The sequence below is a fragment of the Psilocybe cubensis genome, chromosome 8 (genome assembly GCF_017499595.1).
Source record: "Psilocybe cubensis strain MGC-MH-2018 chromosome 8, whole genome shotgun sequence".
In the NCBI taxonomy this organism is placed as follows: domain Eukaryota; kingdom Fungi; phylum Basidiomycota; class Agaricomycetes; order Agaricales; family Agrocybaceae; genus Psilocybe; species Psilocybe cubensis.
Window position 1 is genome coordinate 456,111 of NC_063006.1, and position 18,610 is coordinate 474,720.

The 18,610-nt window shown below is 44.5% G+C and overlaps 7 protein-coding genes across 7 annotated transcripts; 2 read left to right on the forward strand and 5 right to left on the reverse strand.

Moving 5' to 3' along the window:
- Positions 1-526: 526 nt before the first annotated feature.
- JR316_0008682 (uncharacterized protein) lies at positions 527-1,194 on the reverse strand (the record flags this gene model as incomplete). Its single annotated transcript, XM_047894395.1, has 3 exons — positions 527-596; positions 651-1,069; positions 1,138-1,194. The coding sequence occupies 3 exons, from the start codon at positions 1,192-1,194 to the stop codon at positions 527-529; spliced, it is 546 nt and encodes a 181-aa protein (XP_047745854.1).
- A 591-nt stretch (positions 1,195-1,785) lies between these two features.
- On the reverse strand, positions 1,786-2,440 carry JR316_0008683 (uncharacterized protein; the record flags this gene model as incomplete). The annotated part of the gene is made up of 2 exons (XM_047894396.1): positions 1,786-2,328; positions 2,387-2,440. The coding sequence occupies 2 exons, from the start codon at positions 2,438-2,440 to the stop codon at positions 1,786-1,788; spliced, it is 597 nt and encodes a 198-aa protein (XP_047745855.1).
- A 1,879-nt stretch (positions 2,441-4,319) lies between these two features.
- Positions 4,320-4,985, reverse strand: JR316_0008684 (uncharacterized protein; the record flags this gene model as incomplete). The annotated part of the gene is made up of 2 exons (XM_047894397.1): positions 4,320-4,865; positions 4,929-4,985. 2 exons carry the CDS (start codon positions 4,983-4,985, stop codon positions 4,320-4,322), a joined length of 603 nt encoding a protein of 200 aa, XP_047745856.1.
- A 372-nt stretch (positions 4,986-5,357) lies between these two features.
- JR316_0008685 (uncharacterized protein) lies at positions 5,358-8,146 on the reverse strand (the record flags this gene model as incomplete). The annotated part of the gene is made up of 7 exons (XM_047894398.1): positions 5,358-5,900; positions 5,963-6,038; positions 6,118-6,184; positions 6,231-6,404; positions 6,588-7,041; positions 7,519-8,034; positions 8,093-8,146. 7 exons carry the CDS (start codon positions 8,144-8,146, stop codon positions 5,358-5,360), a joined length of 1,884 nt encoding a protein of 627 aa, XP_047745857.1.
- Positions 8,147-8,706: 560 nt separating this feature from the next.
- Positions 8,707-10,372, forward strand: JR316_0008686 (uncharacterized protein; the record flags this gene model as incomplete). Its single annotated transcript, XM_047894399.1, has 3 exons — positions 8,707-9,151; positions 9,214-9,448; positions 9,532-10,372. The coding sequence occupies 3 exons, from the start codon at positions 8,707-8,709 to the stop codon at positions 10,370-10,372; spliced, it is 1,521 nt and encodes a 506-aa protein (XP_047745858.1).
- Positions 10,373-11,250: 878 nt separating this feature from the next.
- Positions 11,251-11,705, reverse strand: JR316_0008687 (uncharacterized protein; the record flags this gene model as incomplete). The annotated part of the gene is made up of 3 exons (XM_047894400.1): positions 11,251-11,306; positions 11,368-11,600; positions 11,662-11,705. 3 exons carry the CDS (start codon positions 11,703-11,705, stop codon positions 11,251-11,253), a joined length of 333 nt encoding a protein of 110 aa, XP_047745859.1.
- A 4,847-nt stretch (positions 11,706-16,552) lies between these two features.
- JR316_0008688 (Tyrosinase P) lies at positions 16,553-18,086 on the forward strand (the record flags this gene model as incomplete). Its single annotated transcript, XM_047894401.1, has 5 exons — positions 16,553-16,746; positions 16,805-16,958; positions 17,011-17,096; positions 17,247-17,692; positions 17,749-18,086. 5 exons carry the CDS (start codon positions 16,553-16,555, stop codon positions 18,084-18,086), a joined length of 1,218 nt encoding a protein of 405 aa, XP_047745860.1.
- Positions 18,087-18,610: the final 524 nt, after the last annotated feature.

An 18,610-nucleotide genomic window follows, 5' to 3' on the forward strand; every position in this document is an offset into this window, starting at 1 on the left:
AAAACTGTTCTGTATCTCCAACCAACCCGTGAGTTCAAAGACACATCTTGTATAACGAATGGTAAGTGGAAGCACTGCGTGGGGCAAGTCAACAAATGAGGACTCGTCATCTGAGCTATCAACATTTTAATCCCGTCTTATCTTTTGAGGTAGGTATTGCTGGCTGTGATCTTCTCGTGAGTTGTGAGGCGTTTCTCAACAACATCTTGGGGTATGCAATCTGTCAATTTAGCCTGATGAATCTGTCCACCGTCACGGCACGACACATTACAAAGTTCAACTTTTCTGGGGGTGCTACGACCTGAGGGTACTGTTCAATGTATTTGGAGCCAACTTTTTTGAAACGGCAAGGCAAATGCCCTGATCTGTCTGTCTTCGACGGCAAAAATACCCTTCTTCAGCAAATTACCCGCTTTCGATGGAAGTTTGAAATGAGAAGTTACAGCGATAGCTCAAACGATCGTTCAACGAAAAGCAACGAAGTAAATGAGGTACAGTTTTATAAGTCGAATATTCATTTGATCCATCACCAGTCATTGAAGTCCTTCCACACCTCATCGACTTTAACCTCCATCCCTTCCAGGTACATTCCTGAACTCATAGCCAGTCACAAATTTGCTAGCGTCATGAGAATTCCGTTCCTCGTATACTTTTCGATTACATCTTGAAAAGGATGACATATGTCAAAAATGCCCGCCATCTGCAGCCCAAGAATCCATTCGCATCCCAGAAGCTCGATATTTTTGAGGCCTTTATTCATGTTGACGACAGTGCATATTTGCTCCTGGAGCGCTTCTTCGTCCAAGACAATAAAAGCTCCTTCCCAAAATCCAGGAACTTTTGGTTTAATAATGTTGGTGTCGTACCACGCAGCAACCTCCTCAAAGCTCATTCCAAGGAATGGCGATTGGAACGGCTGAACCGGTTGAGTCAACAAATGAGGGATTTCAGATACGTTTTCCGAGGTCATTATCACTATCCATTTAGCAATAATAAAATCGGATCTTTGAAAAACTTCGGGTGTACCGAGCTTATGGTCCTCAGTTATGCTAAGAAAGCAGTCTAATTCCTGAGTTAGATGCACTCGATAATTAGCGCACGCACTTGACAGAAGTAAAATATCAAAACGATACGAACCGAAGCTGGAATTTCTGCGGTGCAAAACACAGCACAACGATTCGGTGGACGGATCATCGAGTACCAAGTGGAAATATTTCACGCTCGAGGCTGGCAAGTAGGATAAGGTGAACGTATGAAATGTAGTATAACTCCATCGACTCGCCAGCGAGAAGGTTTTGTTGTGATTTACGTAGTGTGCAGCATGGTCACCCTGAACGGCATTCAACAATCATAATTCACAACGCCAGAAGGTGCACACTGTCCACAATCATATTTTCGGAGGACTTCGATGCCAGAGGTGCACACTGTCGATGCGATATTATGTATGTCTGCCAAATATTAAGCGGTTTAATCACCGGCAAAGTAGAAGCGACCCCCAAAATAACTTAAATTCATAGGAGAAATTGGAGGCTTCGGTGTAGATAACCATTACTCTTTCCGGGTGACGTGCCGACAACGAAGAAATAGTGCTGGGGGTCAGGCTATTGACACCTATCCTTACATCCAAAGTATGGGGGAGAGGATTCCCCGATGCGTATTTGTGAATGTGGCAAGGCTGCTCAGCCTTCACGATATGACACGAATTGACGGATTGAGGGTCACTTCGCATTCAGATCTGAACAAAACCTTTGAAAATACGTAGTGTAAAATGTCATATCACTGCCGTCACCAGCTCCCAAAGTCCTTCCACACTTCATCTATTTTGACTTCCATTCCTTCCAGATATCGTCCTGCACTCATAGCTAGCTTCAAATTCTCTAGAGTCATGATGACCCCCTTCCTGATGTACCTTTGGATTGTCTCCTCAAACGCATGGTCTAAATCGAGAATGCTGGCCATCTGCAGTGCAAGAATCCATTCACAACCCAAAAGCTCGATATTCTCCAGGCCTTTCTTCATATGGACGACAGTGCATAGTTGCTCCTGGAGCGCTTCTTCATCCATCACGACAAACGCTCCAAAATAGAACCCTGGAACGTTTGGTTGGATAATGTTGGTGTCGTACCACGCAGCGACCTCCTCAATACTTTTCCCAATTAAAGGCGATCGGAAAGGCTGGACTGGTTGGGTCAACAAGTGAGGTATTTCAGATACGTCTTCTGAGGTCATTATCACCATCCAATCGGAGATGATGAAGTCAGAGCTTTGAAAAGATTCCCGGTTACCCAGTTTGTGTTCCTCAGTAATCATCAGAAGCGTGTCTAGCTCCTGTAGGGGGTCAGGTTCAATGCGTAAGCATAGGTATGCAGTAGTGGATGGAACATACTGAGGCTGGGATGTCTGCAGTACAGAAGACGGCACAGCGAGATGTTTGGCCCATTGACGGCTATTTGGGATAGTTGCTGTTGGTCAACGGTGTATGTTGAGGTTAAGTACAATGTTGTGATTCAAATAATGATCTGATCATGAGTCCAGATCTCGTGTGCTAATGGCAGACGCTGGACTATTATGTCATGCAGAAAACAACACAACGACTCAGTCGGGAGCTCATTGATCCCCAATAAACATGTTTGATCATCAATATTGGGTGGTAAGATAGGCTGAGGGTACTATGGGGGTAATGGACCTCAGGCTCCATCGAGAAGGTTTCGTTGTGCGTTACCTAGTGTGCAGCGTGCACACCTCGGACGGCATCATCCACAATCATATATTACAAGGACTTCGACGCCAGAAGGTGCACACTGTGGATGTGATATTATGTATGTCTGTCAAATACCAAGCGATGTACCCACCGGCGATGTAGAACCGACCTCTAAAATAACATGAAGTCTTAGGAGAAGCTGGCTGCTGGAGGCTTTAGTGAGGGATGTAGGCAAACATTACCCCTTCCGTGTAACGTGCCGACAATGAAGACATAGTGCTGAGATTCAGGATATTGATACCTATCCTTACGTCCAAAGTATTCGGGAGAGGATTTGCTGAAGACTATTTGTAAATGCGGCAAGGCTCAGCTCAGCCTTTACGACATGACACGAGTTGACGGATTGAGGGCCACTTCGGACTTGAATCAGAAAGTGTACACAGTAAACCATCGAAATTTGATGCAAATAATTCATGAAAAAAAAAATTCAACAATGTGTAGTGTAAAACGTCATATTGCTGCGGTCTATGGCTGTCCGTTTGCACATTTAATACCAATCTATAAACTTTTTGTCCCATACATAGAAGTCTCAATTCTACACAATTTCATATACACACTCTAATGTCCCAGATATAGAGAGATGGTTTCCGAACATATAAATCCAGTATCCATACATTCATAGGTTGCACCCTCAGATACAACTTTGAATACCATACATATAGTTTTGGTGCCCACATATACAAATTACAATCCCTTACATAGAGAAAACACTCCCTTTTATACATATCTTGTTGTCTTACTTATGTCTGAAGGTTCCCCGTATGATTATTCTTACCTTTCTTCATCCCGAAGATATACAGTCATTTTTCGGCATTCTGTCTATGCCGTGCATGCCTAGGCATCGTGAGAATCAGCAAATCTCGGCAAATGTGGACACAAATTACAGTTCATTGCCTGTATGCCTATCAACACATGCTGATTGAACATTAAAGAGATGCACATTTATCCAATTAATCAGTAAATATATTTCTGTGTAGGCTGATTACAGAAGTAGCTTGTCTTCATAGTTTGAGACGAGTGCTTTGACCAGCCCAGTTGCCGTGCTAAGGCTTAAAAGGCCTAAGTTGAGGTTGCAGACAGAAAATTGCATTGGAGTAGTCTATATTCAGTCTTATGTGACTTTAATGTACGAGTGTTTATGCTGATGATTAATTTTATAATCTTGTAATGACTTTCCTACTTTCTTCACAAGTAGCAATCCACTGCAAGCGGAACGAAAATCGAGTTCCCACGCCTCTACGGCACGGACGGCACGAATAATATTCATCTGGTCAACTCTATATCTTTGGACAAAAGTTGAGGTACATGCGGAGAGGGTCACAGACTATGGTACTGAGTTTTTATGTATGGATAGCATACCCTTATGTGTGCAGCTCCCATTCAAACTGAAGGGCATGCAAATACAATGACCGGGATAATTTTTTCTATGCTCGGAAATTATCTCTCTATAACCGGGACACCAAGGTATGTAGTTGGGTTCAAGAAAAATTGTGATTTATATGTATGGGGAAAGAATTTATACTTTGGTATTAAATGTGCAAACGGACAGCCATAGCGGTCACCAGTTGTCGAAGTCCTTCCACTCCTCGTTGATTTTGACTTCCATCCCTTCCAAATACCGTCCTGAATTCATGGCTAGTTCCAAATTTTCTAACGTCATGAGGATGTTGTTCCTCATGTACTTTTCGATCACTGCATCTTCGAACGGATGATTCAAATTGAGAATGCTGGCCATATGCAACGCAAGGATCCACTCGCATCCGAGAAGCTCGATGTTTTGGAGGCCTTTCTTCATGTTGACGACAGCACATATTTGCTGCTGGAGGGCATCTTCATCCATTACAATAAACGCTCCAGAATAGAACCCGGGAACTTTGGGTTGGATAATATTGGCATCGTACCATGCAGCAATCTCCTCAATGCTCTTTCCAAGGAATGGCGATCGGAAAGGCTGAATCGGTTGAGTTAAGGAATGAGGAATTTCAGATACGTCTTCCGAGGTCATTATTACCATCCAATTAGAGATGTCAAAACCGCCGCTTTGAAAGACTTGCGGGGTACCGAACTTGTATTCCTCGGTAATATTTAGAAAAATGTCTAGCTCCTGTGTGCGTTCACGTTTGTTGTGTAAGTAAGATACATGTACCAGTAGATGCCACTGACTCACTGAGGTTGGAATGTCTACGGTGCAGAAGATGGGGCAACGACGTGTTGGGTGACCCATTGACAGCGAGGTGGGATGGCTGGTTAGCAGTGTATGTCAAGATTAAGTATGATCTTTGTGTATGGATAATTATTTGATCGAAACGCCACATTTCGAATGATTCTGCATTCGACTAACAAATCTTACCGCCGATGCGAGGAAGCGATATTCAGAAATTACGACGACACCACGGCTAATACCATCCAAAATATAGACGCTTTGGTAATTCACTGAGATGAGCAGTCTGTGCCCAGTACTTCTATGGCTAGTTCTGTTGGTTTGAGATTTCATGGTTTGAGAAACGTTTACAATGATGGTTTATTTATTCATTCGAACAACAACCAATTCCAGCTAATACATAGTAATGAGGTTTTGAACGTTGTAATAGCTCCATCACCATTTGCTGAAGTCTTTCCACTCCTCGTTTATTTTGACCTCCATCCCTTCCAGGTACCGTCCTGAACTCATGGCCAGCTTCAAATTGTCTAACGTCATGAGGATTCCATTCCTCGTGTACTTTTCGATGACTGACTCGAACGCATGATCCAGGTTGACAATGCTCGCCATTTTTAACGCAAGGATCCATTCGCATCCCAAAATGTCAATATCGTTAGGGCCATTCTTCATATTGACGACAGCACATATTTGCTGCTGGAGGGCATCTTCATCCATCACAATAAACGCTCCAGGATAGAATCCGGGAACGTTTGGTTGGATAATATTGGCATCGTACCATGCAGCAATCTCCTCGATACTCTTTCCAAGGAATGGCGATAGGAAAGGCTGAACCGGTTGAGTCAACGAACGAGGAATTTCAGATACGTCTTCCGAGGTCATTATCACCATCCAATTGGAGATGTCAAAACCGCTGCCTTGAAAGATTTGCGGGGTACCGAACTTGTATTCCTCGGTAATATTTAAAAAAATGTCTAGTTCCTGTGTGCGTTCATGTTTGCTGCGTAAGAAGATACATGTACCAGTAGATGCCACTGACTCACTGAGGTTGGAATATCTGCAGTGCAGAAGATGGGGCAGCGAGGCGTTGGGTGACCCATTGACGGCGAGGTGGGATGACTGGTTAGTAGTATATGTCAAGATTAAGTATGATCTTTACTTTGTGTATAGATAATTATTTGATCGAAAAGCCACGTACCGAATGATTCTGTGTTTGACCAACACGCCCCAGTAAGCGATATTCAAAAATGACACGAACACCACGGCTACAATTTGATTCAGAAGAGTGTCGACTCCGCTTTTGTAATTAACTGATGGAGAATAAAAGACTTATCAAATTATCCGCAGAAATCCCTGCATATGGCGTGTTGACAATGAGGAAATGATCCCTAGTCTTACGTTCAAGACTTGGGGGAAAGTATTCACCAGTATCCATTTCAGTTTGTGGATACGATGAGTTTGTGGATATGACGAGTTTGCTCAATACTGACAATACACACAAGTCAATCATAAATTGTCAGAGACCCGTGGCACTCCCCACAGTCTGAATCAGGAAAAACTGCGTCTGCGAACACCACAAAGTCCTGTTGTCTGACCTGGAATACTACCAATATCTGAAATCCTTCCACTCCTCATCGACCGTGACCTCCATACCATCTAGGTACATACCCCCATTCATAGCGAGCCTGAGATTTGCCTTCGTCATCAGTATATCAAGCCTCATATACTTTTCGATCACTTCTTCAAATGCGTGATCCAAATCAAGGATGACCGCCATATCCAGTCCAAGAATAAACTCGCAGCGTAAGATGTCGATGTTATCCGGCCCTTTCTTCATGTTCACAACGGTGCATATTTGTTCTCCAAGCGCTTCTTCGTCAAGGACTATGAATGATCCCTTAAAGAACCCAGCGGTATTCGGCAATATGATGTTTGCGTGGTACCAAGTGGCGATGTCTTGGGGTGTTTTTCCAACAAACGGCGTATCAAAAGGTTGAACGGGTCGGGTCAAAAGTTGAGGAATTTCCAAAATATTCTCCGAGGTCATTAGAACCATCCTCTCGGTGACATCAGAGTTGGACTCCAGGTACTCCTGGCTAACATTTAGCAGAGTGTCTAAAATCTGTGGATAGTGAAAGTAAATCAACATCGACTAAAATTGACTATAAAACTGGCTCTTTACAGGAAGTGGAATTTCTGTCGTACAGAAGACTGGGCAGCGATACGGCGGGCGTGTCATTGAAGAAAACGGGCTGGGGACGAGTCGCTATTAAATGTCATTTTTGTGAGCGGATAGATCTCAACTGACCGATCAAGGAATATACTAATTTTCTGGATCGAAGCCTTACATTACTGTGTGCTTGATTCTTTTCTTCTTTTTCCGTACTCCGTTTACGCGCTCAGGGTATTACTTTATTGTACATGCTGTCAGCTCCGAGTCACCGTCACGGTGGTATACATGGTACTGCCAGTTTGTAATTTCACGTTTAGAAAAAGACTTAGAGAGACAATTCATTCAATCATGCATCCGGCTCTACCAAAAAACAATTTGAACATCCTAATATTAATTCTATCACCAGTTGCTGAAGTCCTTCCATACCTCATCTATTTTGACTTCCATTCCTTCCAGATATCGTCCTGCGCTCATGGCTAGCTCCAAATTTTCTAGAGTCATGATGACCCCCTTCCTGATGTACTTTTGGATTGTATCCTCGAACGCGTGGTTTAAATCGAGAATGCTGGCCATCTGTAGCGCAAGAATCCATTCACAACCCAACAGCTCGATATTATTGAGGCCTTTCTTCATATGGACGACGGTGCATATTTGCTCCTGAAGCGCTTCTTCATCCATTACAATAAATGCTCCAGAATAGAACCCGGGAACCTTGGGTTGGATTATGTTGGTGTCGTACCACGCAGCAACCTCCTCGATGCTTTTCCCGAGGAATGGAGATCGGAAAGGTTGGACTGGTTGGGTCAACACATGAGGTATTTCAGATACGTTCTCAGAGGTCATGATCACCATCCAATCGGAGATGATGAAGTCGGAGCTTTGAAAAGATTCTCGGTTACCCAGTTTGTGCTCCTCACTAATGATCAGCAGAGTGTCTAGCTCCTGTATGGGGTCAGGTCCAATGCGTAAGTATAGGTATGCAGTAGTGGATGGAACTTACTGAGGCTGGGATGTCTGCAGTACAGAAGACAGCACAGCGAGGTGGGCGACCCATTGACGGCTAGTTGGGAAGGTTGGTTAGTAGTTCCATGATGTATGCTGATGTTAAGTACAATGTTTATAATGATCGGATCAAAGAAGCCAGAACTCGAACTATTCTGGACTTGGAAATTGGAATAGAATGACCACCAGGACTGCTGTCAAGAGTGTGGGTGCTTTGATAATGAACAGATTGACATCCAGCACTCAGTATCTGTGTATTCAAGCTCCTAATTTATAAACAAAAATCGCATAACCCGGCAGAAATCTAGAAAATCTTTTATCCAGAAGGTGTAAATCGCTGTTATATCTCTGCCGAGTGCAGGCGCATCACATACACTTGTGGACAGTGTACTTACAAGCGCGTTATTCAGTTGTAACGGACTTCCTGAGTTATGAGCCCACAGTAGTTTATCCTCAGACTACCCATTGAGTCGACAAAATATGGTTACCACCTGCCTCCTGGGTAGACATACAAGTATATATTATATTACTAGACTGAAATCAGTGTATCTTCACCCCTTCGCTGGCCGAAGGATATCCATATACCAACTCAACTGAAGAGTCACGATAAAAATGGCCGGGACAATCAAAATTTCCCTTACTACCTTCATTTTCTTATTCTATCTACTTCTATCCACTGGTGGTGCCCCTTTACCTCCAAACGAAGCCGAAGAAAAATTACGCCCTCTGCCCGGGAGATATGACCAACATTACGACTCGGAAACTGGTATAGTCACAGCTTATTATGGCGATGACAAGCTTCCAGAGCATATGGCTCATGTACAATTCAATCAAGCCCTTCATCCAGAGAATCGAAAACCTATGCCGGTTGCAGACAGTGAAACCAATAGGTTAAATCGGGCAAATGCATTGCGCGGTATACCTCATGGAGGGCCATTTCGAGAGTATGCACCATCGCTGGGTGACCGCGTCCGCGATGAAAAGCAACCTGCCATGTTTGACAACGAACATCATTCAACTACAACGACGGTTCAATATGTTCCAGATCGCGAATCCAGTAAGTACACTGATAACACTGGTAACTTATTGTGCGATGAGTTGGTACTAATTTGGTTGTAGCAGCCGAAGGCGGGCTTCTGAATGGAGCAAAAAGGCTGATGATCCAACATAATGCACTGGGGACGGTTCGAGCAAACCCGGGCTGGCTCCCACTTGATCCCAAGCAGCGCATTGGCCATGAAGCGCCTGCACGCCTTAATTCACAAACTCAGAAACCTAAGGATGAAGAAAAGGCTTCCAACACCAAGTCAAAGAAGAAAAAAGTCGTTCTGAAAAAGTTAAGAATTCCCAAAAGGTACATACCATACGTTATCGGCCTGTTCTGCCTTCTGGCAAGGTGCTACGCTATCGCGATGGTGTTTCATCCAAGCCCGCTAGTTCCCGGGCCAAAAAGGCGAGGTCAAGGAATACCCGAAAGAAGTCATATCTCCACCCAGGTCGCGTCGCAGAAAAGGATCATGTTTGGAAGCCAGAAAACTTTCAACCTTCAAAGGATGACCATGCTTCGCACTTTGGAGCTCCTGTACCAATATCAAACTCAGACACTCGCCAACCACCACGTCCACAAGATAGAGCGCATTACGAACGTTTGCTGGCAGAGAAGGCTCAGAAATTCAACAAAGACCATCCTCCACCAGCGGCACATTCTCTTCATAATCTCGTAGAATCTCACAGTCATGATAAGCCGATTTCGAAGCCTGGAGAAACTGCAGAAGAGCGGAAACAAAAGTTCGTGGAGGACCTCGACAAGAAGATTAAGGCCGACAGATTAAAGTCAAAGATCGACAAATTCAACGCGGCACATCCTCCAGCAAAGATACATCAAACTGCAGAGGCGCCTGCAAGGTTGGAGAGCCATGGCTTTAAGCAGCAGCCTAGTAAGCCGGTTGGCCGCCGACGTGGACGGAGCCGACAGCGTGCGAAGTCAAACTCCAGGTCTTCGACTGGTTCAAAAAACAAGTCGACCGGACCCCGCCGCGCTTCATCATTGTCGGTACAGCCTGAGAGTGGCAAAGTTCATGGCAAGGGGCAGCACACATCCACAGCTACCCCGGCTAATCAAAAGGCAAAGGCAGATCAACATGATCGTTCCAGTCATCACAATGTTAACAAATCAAAGCCTTCCTCTTCGAAAGTACAGTCGTCGAGAAGCCGGTCGAAATCTCCAGGAGGTCATCGTGGATCAGGGAAGGGGAAGAAGAAAGGTGGAAGAAAGTAATTTACACACTATCCACGTCTGTCATTACTTGGAAATGTGAATTTTGGATTATTATCCTTGATGAACTTTGCTCAACGATTCCCGAAGTGGGCACACCTTGCACATTCGATGAGTGACCAGCGATATTTGCCTGAATACGTACATTCAAGAATTGAAGATTAATTCGACATCGTGCGCCCTAAACAATCTGAGAAACTGTTGTGTCTCAAGGTCTGGCTTTAACGATGAGATATCAATAACCCCAATCATTGAATGTACATGTTCATGGCGACAGATCATTGGCGTGTTTCCTTGTATCGACTCGATGAAGCAGAAGCAGAATACGAGAAAGAAAACTTGAGTGATCCATCTTTAACTTTGAAGTGAGCCTATGCCATCCATATACGTGGGAGAATCGTAGAATATCGAGAGAGAGAGTAAAGGAAAGCCTCAAAATGAACGCCAGAGACGCGGTGTAGGTAAAACGACGAGGCAGGAAACAGCGTGAATCACAACCCTGAGAAGAAAACTGCCATATGCGGAACTTGCCGAACCTATACCCACGCTCGGACCCTCGGTGGAAGAAAGGGATTGTGTAAAAGTGCAACGTCCCTCGTTGCAAATAATATGCTGCTTGTACGTTCATTGCTAGGAACGTAATATATATACATAAAATAATGAATAGACGGAAGATGATTTGGATTGCTAAATCCAGTTCATTGAACGAGTAGCCAATGCTACTGTGTTCCAAGTTCCAACTTCAACAAGGAATATAACACATCGCTTCTCAACGGTATCAGAAGGTTTGATCACAGTTCAAATAGAATAACATTGTTTATATATTACATTATGTGGAGGATAAATGCACAATAACTAGGGTATTTGATAACTTAAGTCATTCAGGTATTCTTGTTGATCTCCTGTTGAGCTTGACCTTTATCGTGTCGAGCATTTCCTGTGATGAAAAAAAGACGATGAATAAACATTTGAAAAAGGGCACTAAAAAGCACATTTACCTGCAGCTTGCTGAGACTTGTCACCAGTGATGGCACCGACGATTGAGTCTTTCTTGCCACTGATCCGGTCGGTGGTCCCTTCGGCGTATCCTTTGGCCTGGGCAGCTTTGTACTCGGCCTCGCCAGCGGCGTGCTCTTCTTTTCCGGACTGCTGCCACGATGTGGCCCCGGTTACGTTGCCGATAGCTTCGACTACGTTTCCTTTGGTGGAGTGGAATTGCCCTGTGGTCTTGCTATACATGGCAATGTGGATTAAGCAAAATTTCAAAAAAGTTGAATCGGTACAGTACGTACTTGGGCTCTCCAGAAACAGTGTTGTTGAAAGCTGATGATGCCATGTTTTTAAAGTAGGTTTGATAGGTGCGATGCGTTTAAAAGGCGGGAATTTGATGAGTACATTGGCATTCTGTTGCCCTCCTTTATACGCATTTCGAGGGCGATTTCGGATCCAAACTACCTTAATTCCGTTCATTCTGCAATTACGATTGTGTAGGCGAGGTCGACAAAAGCCCCATTGGTGACATCATACGTCTGAGTCGTGAACAAGCGCCGATGATGTTCACAGACGTCACAGTCAGCTCGCTAACGATGACATCATAGCTTATTTGAATTATGCCCAAGTCATTTCTGGTTCTTCATCGCTCCTTTTCGCAAAGCTTGCGACTAAATTCCCACAGCTGCTGCGGTCTCAGGCGGTCTTGGGTTTATGAGGAAAGAGGTAGCGTCTTAAATAACAGTTAATGAAATTACTCCGTTGTAGCTCTTCAGCGAACAAACAATTGTGACTACAATCTCGATAATCAACCACATAGTTTAAACTAAAATGTCCAAGTCTGCTACAAAATTTAATCCAGACCTACGAGGACCCGACCTATAAAAGAAAAGGTATAGGGACGTCAGTACGCTGTGAAAGACAGGATAAAGCAAATATACTCACAGGGGCAGCCGCCCCATCTAACGTTTAAACTCTCTCAACAAATCATGCCCAATCTAACATTTTGCGGATCCTAACACAAATAATCAGCAAAATAAAGCTTGAAAAAAATACTTACCTTAAATAAGAGATTGCAAAGTCTGGATGAAAATGGTTAGCATTATACAGTGCCAGTCATGATACATAAAAGAAAGGTTCAATATGAAAACATTAAAAGAGAACAAATATAGCAGCAGAGAATTCAGAGGTCCCGCAAGCATCAGAAAGCATTGAGAATACGACAGACAGAGAAATCAAGCTCTAAGACGACCAGATAGACAGATAGAAATCCTGTGGGAGCCAAGACGTGACGAGACAGAAACACAGATGCCCAGAGCCAGAAATATAGATACAACACAGTACAATCCAGACAAGAAGACCTAACTTGAGAAGACACGCAAGGGAACCGAGCACAAGCCATGAAGGACAGAGCAACAGTAAGCAATAACCAGTCAACCAATCCGAACGATCTGAAGTTAAAATGAATCAATATCCTGAGGGATAGCTAGCAGTATATAGACTCACCACGCCCGCCCGCCCACCCCAGCAGCGCAATCGTTGAGACGTTTCATACCAACAACAAGAACGTTTAATCGTAACCAAGACAACCCCAGACAGAGTAGATATCCGACAGGACACAGCAAACTGAACGGTGAGGCATATAATAAGAGTGAGCAATAGATGACAGGTATTCAACAAGACAGACCATCAGCCAGTAGACACCAAAGAGAACGAGGACACGCATGCCTACAGAAAACCGGACTCCGAGAATAGCGAAGCAGATAAATCGTGCACGAGACAGCAACAAGAAGCAACCAAGTATGAGGAGTAGAGATATCGCGTTATGCAAAGACACAAGACCACAATTGAGAGGAGAGAGCAAAAGTAACAGCACCATAGAGCCTCCATATCGATAACGCCAAGCTATAGAAAAACAGGCAAAACTAGAAGAAGCGCGAACCAACAAACCCTAGACAGATTATATATCCAACAAAACACAAAAATCACGAAAGAGAGGCACAGAACAAGAGTGAACCATAGATGACAAGCATTCAATTACACAGACCATCAACTGGCAATAGACACGAAAGAGAACAAGATGCACAAGACAGAATTAGATTCCAAGAATAGCGCAACCAGAGTATAGCCAACGTAGCTAATGAGAGACAGTATTGCGAGTTAACCAAGTTCGAACAGCGCAAGCAGACCATAGCCAAAGTAACCAATGAAAGACAGCATGACGAGTTAACCAAGTTCAATGATCAGAAACACCACATTAGAGGAAGAAGCGAAGACCAGGATAACAGTAGCAGCACCATAGATCCATGCCAACAAAGCTAAGCCAGAGGATACATTAAAGACTCGAACAACAGACATGGTAACAACCTCAAGACATGACGAGGCGAAATCAAGCGAGAACCAACAGAGCACAACAAAGTAGAAGCCAGAAACGCATAAAGGCAATATATAACAGACATCCATAAGAGACCAGAGCAACAGACCATTGACAGCGAGCAGTCAACCACAATGCCACAATGTAGAGTCCACCACCGAAAGAGAAAAAAGCGAACACCCCCAAGTCCACAATCCAGTTGGTAAGCAAGAAAAGTCAAGAAGACCCGAGCAACAGCCATTGTAGCAACCAATGAGCAAGACCTAGAACAGAATCAGAACTCTGTGCAACGTTGGCAGTTTTGAAACTTACCACGACCTCCCACCCACCCCAACAGTGAATAAAAAACGCAACCAAACAGACAGGGTGCCATAACAATAGTTCCACATACAGAAGAAGCGCGGGATAAAATCCAAGAATCGTGCAGTCAAAGACACAGTCACGCAAAAATTGACCCAGGGTAGCAAAGAGAAACAGACCGACAGCAGAAACAAGCAGGAAGAATTATCACAGAGTCAAATCTACACAGGAATTCATGGAAGACAACAACCTAGAAAAGCGATAGCATTGTGCGCTGACATACCCTCAAGCCAGGTAAAGGTGGACAAAAGCGAGGATTAGGAACCTTGGGCAGAGGATAAGCAGACAAAATAGACGAGCCACAGATAAAGACGAGCAGTCACAAAACACAAGCCCACCCACAAGGCCAAGTCCGGCAAACAGAGCCCACGTGATAGACATTGACCCATCAAACTATAAATAGACAAGCGCCAAGTAAAGGGCACGGATTGTTGGAAAGCACGAAAACACACACCCCGAGAGCATAAGGAATCCCCAACTTCAGGACAAGGCGTATCACAAGTAGATATGTTCTACCAAAAGACCAGCAGAGATTCTTTCATGAAAAGCGTCATCCGGACTTCAGACAATAGACGCAGACAAAACACTGTAGACATCCGCAACGGGTCAATCGATGATGGAAGGGCACGGAAGATGAAAAGTACCAATCATAGACCCAGTAATGTAGTAGCGGTGCAGAAAGGGTTAGCCAGAATGCGAGTCGGAAGAAAAATCACACAAGATATAACAGAGAGGGCAAGACCAGACCATAGTACTTCATTGCCGAGACAGAACCTGCGGTGGCATAGTGAGGAAAATAGACAAAATCATCCAGGGCGAGTGCTTTAAACTTACCATAGAAAAGAACCCATAATGGCGGGCATAGACGCAACGCGGAAGCTTCGTGGTAGAATGCCACACTGCATACTGCAGCAGACGAGCCGAAACCAAGACCGAAAGCAAGGCTAGAAGTAGACTACTCACGGTTCCACAAGTGGGAGGCATAGTGTTAGGTGCATAAAGAATGAGAGATCGACCAGTCTGAGGAAGAGATGGTGAATGTTGGGGAAGAGAAAGGTGAAGGGGGGGAAAGAAAGGGGCCGGCAATTTATAGATAATCGTGGGCACCAAAGTTCAACTCCGCCAATCCTGGGAAATTGATGGGCCACACAAAAATAAACCACCTCATTGTCGTCCCGTTTTGTCAAGTCCAGGGTACCGGGTACCAGCCACAGCCAAGGTTTTGCTCAAAGGATGGCTGTATAAAGCCTTTGTAACAAGATGAATAGCCAGAAAGATAGATACTCGCTTGCAAGGTGACACGGTGAGCCACAAGCCTACTACTATGCCAGCTAATCCAAGGTGTTTGATAGTAACTTTGCGTCGTTGAAAGCCAGGTCAACAACTCTAGTCCGCAGCATAAAAGCGTCTATGAATTACATTTTCAGGAAGCCAAGTCATGTCGACAGATGATTTATTAGTTGGGTAAGTCAAGGCGTGCACTGTTGTGTCATTCATTGAAAGACAATCTTCACATCTTAAAATGTTACGACGTGCATATCTAGAAATCTAACCTGTCCATTTCCTCTGTCATGCTCAATCAGACAGAATATCGACTCGGAGACAAAGTTGTAACAGCGTTCCCGGTCATAGCATGAAACAGACAGACGGATGGCGAGAACAGGATGCTAGCTAGTAGCCGATCGTCAAACTCTGGACGACGGAACGATTAGATTCGTATGTTCTGTGCCAGAACTCTCTTAAAAATGTGGAGATGATGACTTTGGTATGTCTTCCTTAACTTTTATAAAGGAAACTAGAATGCTGGTGCTTGTCTAACATAACTTCTGGACTTGACAACTAGGGCTAATCGAGACGTCAAATACAAGTAATGCTATCACTGGCATTGCCTATAATGTTTTGACATGCACACTTAGGTCACAACTCTATGCACTATGCATGATGCCAGTTTCCGTTGAGAATGCGGACATCTACGCTTGTGTTGAATTGTCAAGTTATCCGTCATTTTTTACACTGCAGTGCATACCTTTCAATGAGTGAGCTAGCAAAATGAAATCTTTCAAGCTGGATAAAACTAACATCCCCTAAGTAAAGTAACTAGGTAAACGTAAACCCATAGGAGGGTCGCGTCTACAAGATCTTATCAATAACCCATCAAGGGAATAATTTCAGCTGTGGAGTCTGTCGCTCTTCTAAGTTCTGGCTATGTTTCGGCCTACCCATGCATGGCAAATGGTATTAATATGGCTTATGCCTTGCCGTGGCAGTCCCGGAACAAAAATATATCAGTTGATGTACGCACTAAAATTCTCGACTCTATTCTTGTACTGCATTAACAGAGCGTCCACAGGGCCTTCGCATCTTTAACGGAAAATCATGTCATAGCTATGTGACTTCGAATCGAAGCCCATTTCACATAATTAACTCAAGGCGCCATCTAAGGGGGGCTCTTCATCGCAATGACGCCCCCGCTTCTGCCCAGCCTCGCTGGTCCTCTCATCAGGCTACTTCTACTCTCTGTTATCATTTCTCGTTCAACGTGTCGTCATGCATTAGACTCCGATGCCGATCTCGATGCTGAACTCAACGGGAAGAACGCCAGTCAAGACATCAGCTCAAGGCAATGTAGCCATCTGTTAAAGCGTCAAGAGTGGTAATCAAAGCTGTATTCCAATATTCAACACTTGATGGTACTCATAGATCCATTATAGGAGAACGCTGAGTGACGAGCACAAGTCGGAATACATACGTGCTGTGAAGTGCACCAGGAAATTGCCCAAGCTATCTTCGTACGCCGGTGTGCAGTCGCGGTTCGACGATTTTCAAGCGGTTCATATCCACACGGCGGATTCAATACATTATACAGTATGCAGACGCAGTCAGTATCTGCGACCGAACCTCTGACGACAAAATGAAGGGGCACTTTTTACCTTGGCATCGCCGTTTCGTCACCCTATTTGAACAGACACTCCGGAGGGATTGCGATTATCGAGGCGCCATACCGTATGTTCTAGGTCTTCAACGCACTAAGCTATTCATACTAACCGACGCATGACCAGATACTGGGACTGGAGTCAAGATGTAGCCGGAAATAAATCGCAAGGCATTCTACTTCCACTTTCATTCAATCCAAACTAACTTGCAGCATTTTAGAATCCGCACTTCGCCCGTTTTCGATCCCGTAACAGGCTTTGGTGGGGACGGCGTAAAAGGGACTTATACCCTCCCTGACAACGTCACCGAGGAATCGCAAATTATACGCAGCACCTTCGTAGGGTGCGTAATGGACGGCCCATTTGGGTACAACGCCAGCGATCCAGAGAGCTTCGTTGTCCATGGAGGCCCGGGAAAGCTGGTCACGACACACTGCCTCGTGCGAGGTATTAACGATGGTTTCAAGCAATTCTTGAGCGCAGACGTAGTGCAGAACGCTCTTCGACAGCAGACCTACGAAGAGTTTAGATTGGCGCTAGAAGGAAACGACCAACATCATAGACGGGAAGAGTCCATGGATGACAGCGACTTGGAACTTTCAGAACACGCCTCTGGGCATCTTGTCGTCGGTGGTGAACTGGGGAATCTGTACTCTAGCCCGGGGGGTAAGCAAATATACCCTCAGTCTTGTTAGCATGAACTCGTGCTGATATTCTGGCAGAACCCCTCTTCTTTTTGCATCACGCTAACTTGGATAGGATATGGTGGAACTGGCAAATCATGGATCCCGACCAGCGCCTTGCGGATATGTCGGGAAACGTTTTGTCGGATGACGTTGAAGATGCCCCCGAAGATGGATTAGAATGGGAGGATTGGATCTCTGGTCAACTGCCAGAGGACCACGATGATCAATACAATGGAATTGACTTTGGCGGATTAAATGCGTCAAGCACAGTCACTCTGGACCTCGGATTGCGCTTCGGCCCCCTAGGGGAGACAATCCACATTAGAGATATCATGGATATAACTCAGTTTCCCTCCTGCTACATATACATTTGACCTAATTTTATGTATATCAAACTGAGTATAGAGGATCTGCTATCTGCCCATGGGTGCCTATTCATGAATTTGAGCTCTACCAAGCTTGAAATCAATCGTCAGGGGTCAAAATTCCAAGTCCTGTATCTAGCTAATGTCCAAACTGTAGGTCCTTGAGAGTCCTAAAAGTAATTCGGCTCAATGTTATCGAGCCAAACTTTTATGTGCCTCGTACTTCATCAAAATGTCATTTTTTCCTCATTGTGTGCCTGGCATCTGCAAGATTACAGTGAAAAACGTGTTGGTGTCCGTTCCGTGTCGCTAAACGGACGTAAATCCAGGGCTCAATTAAAATCTTGGCAGGTTAGGTTAGGCCTATGAAATCCGCTGAAATCCAACGACCAAGAGGAACCCTGGCGAAAAGCCACATTCACAATCCAATTGGTTAGCAGTTTCCAGGGGTTTCCAAGACAAGGGTAGCACACTAACTTATCATGTCGACGCTATCGATACAGTATTATATCAGACGGCATATCTGTTGCCAG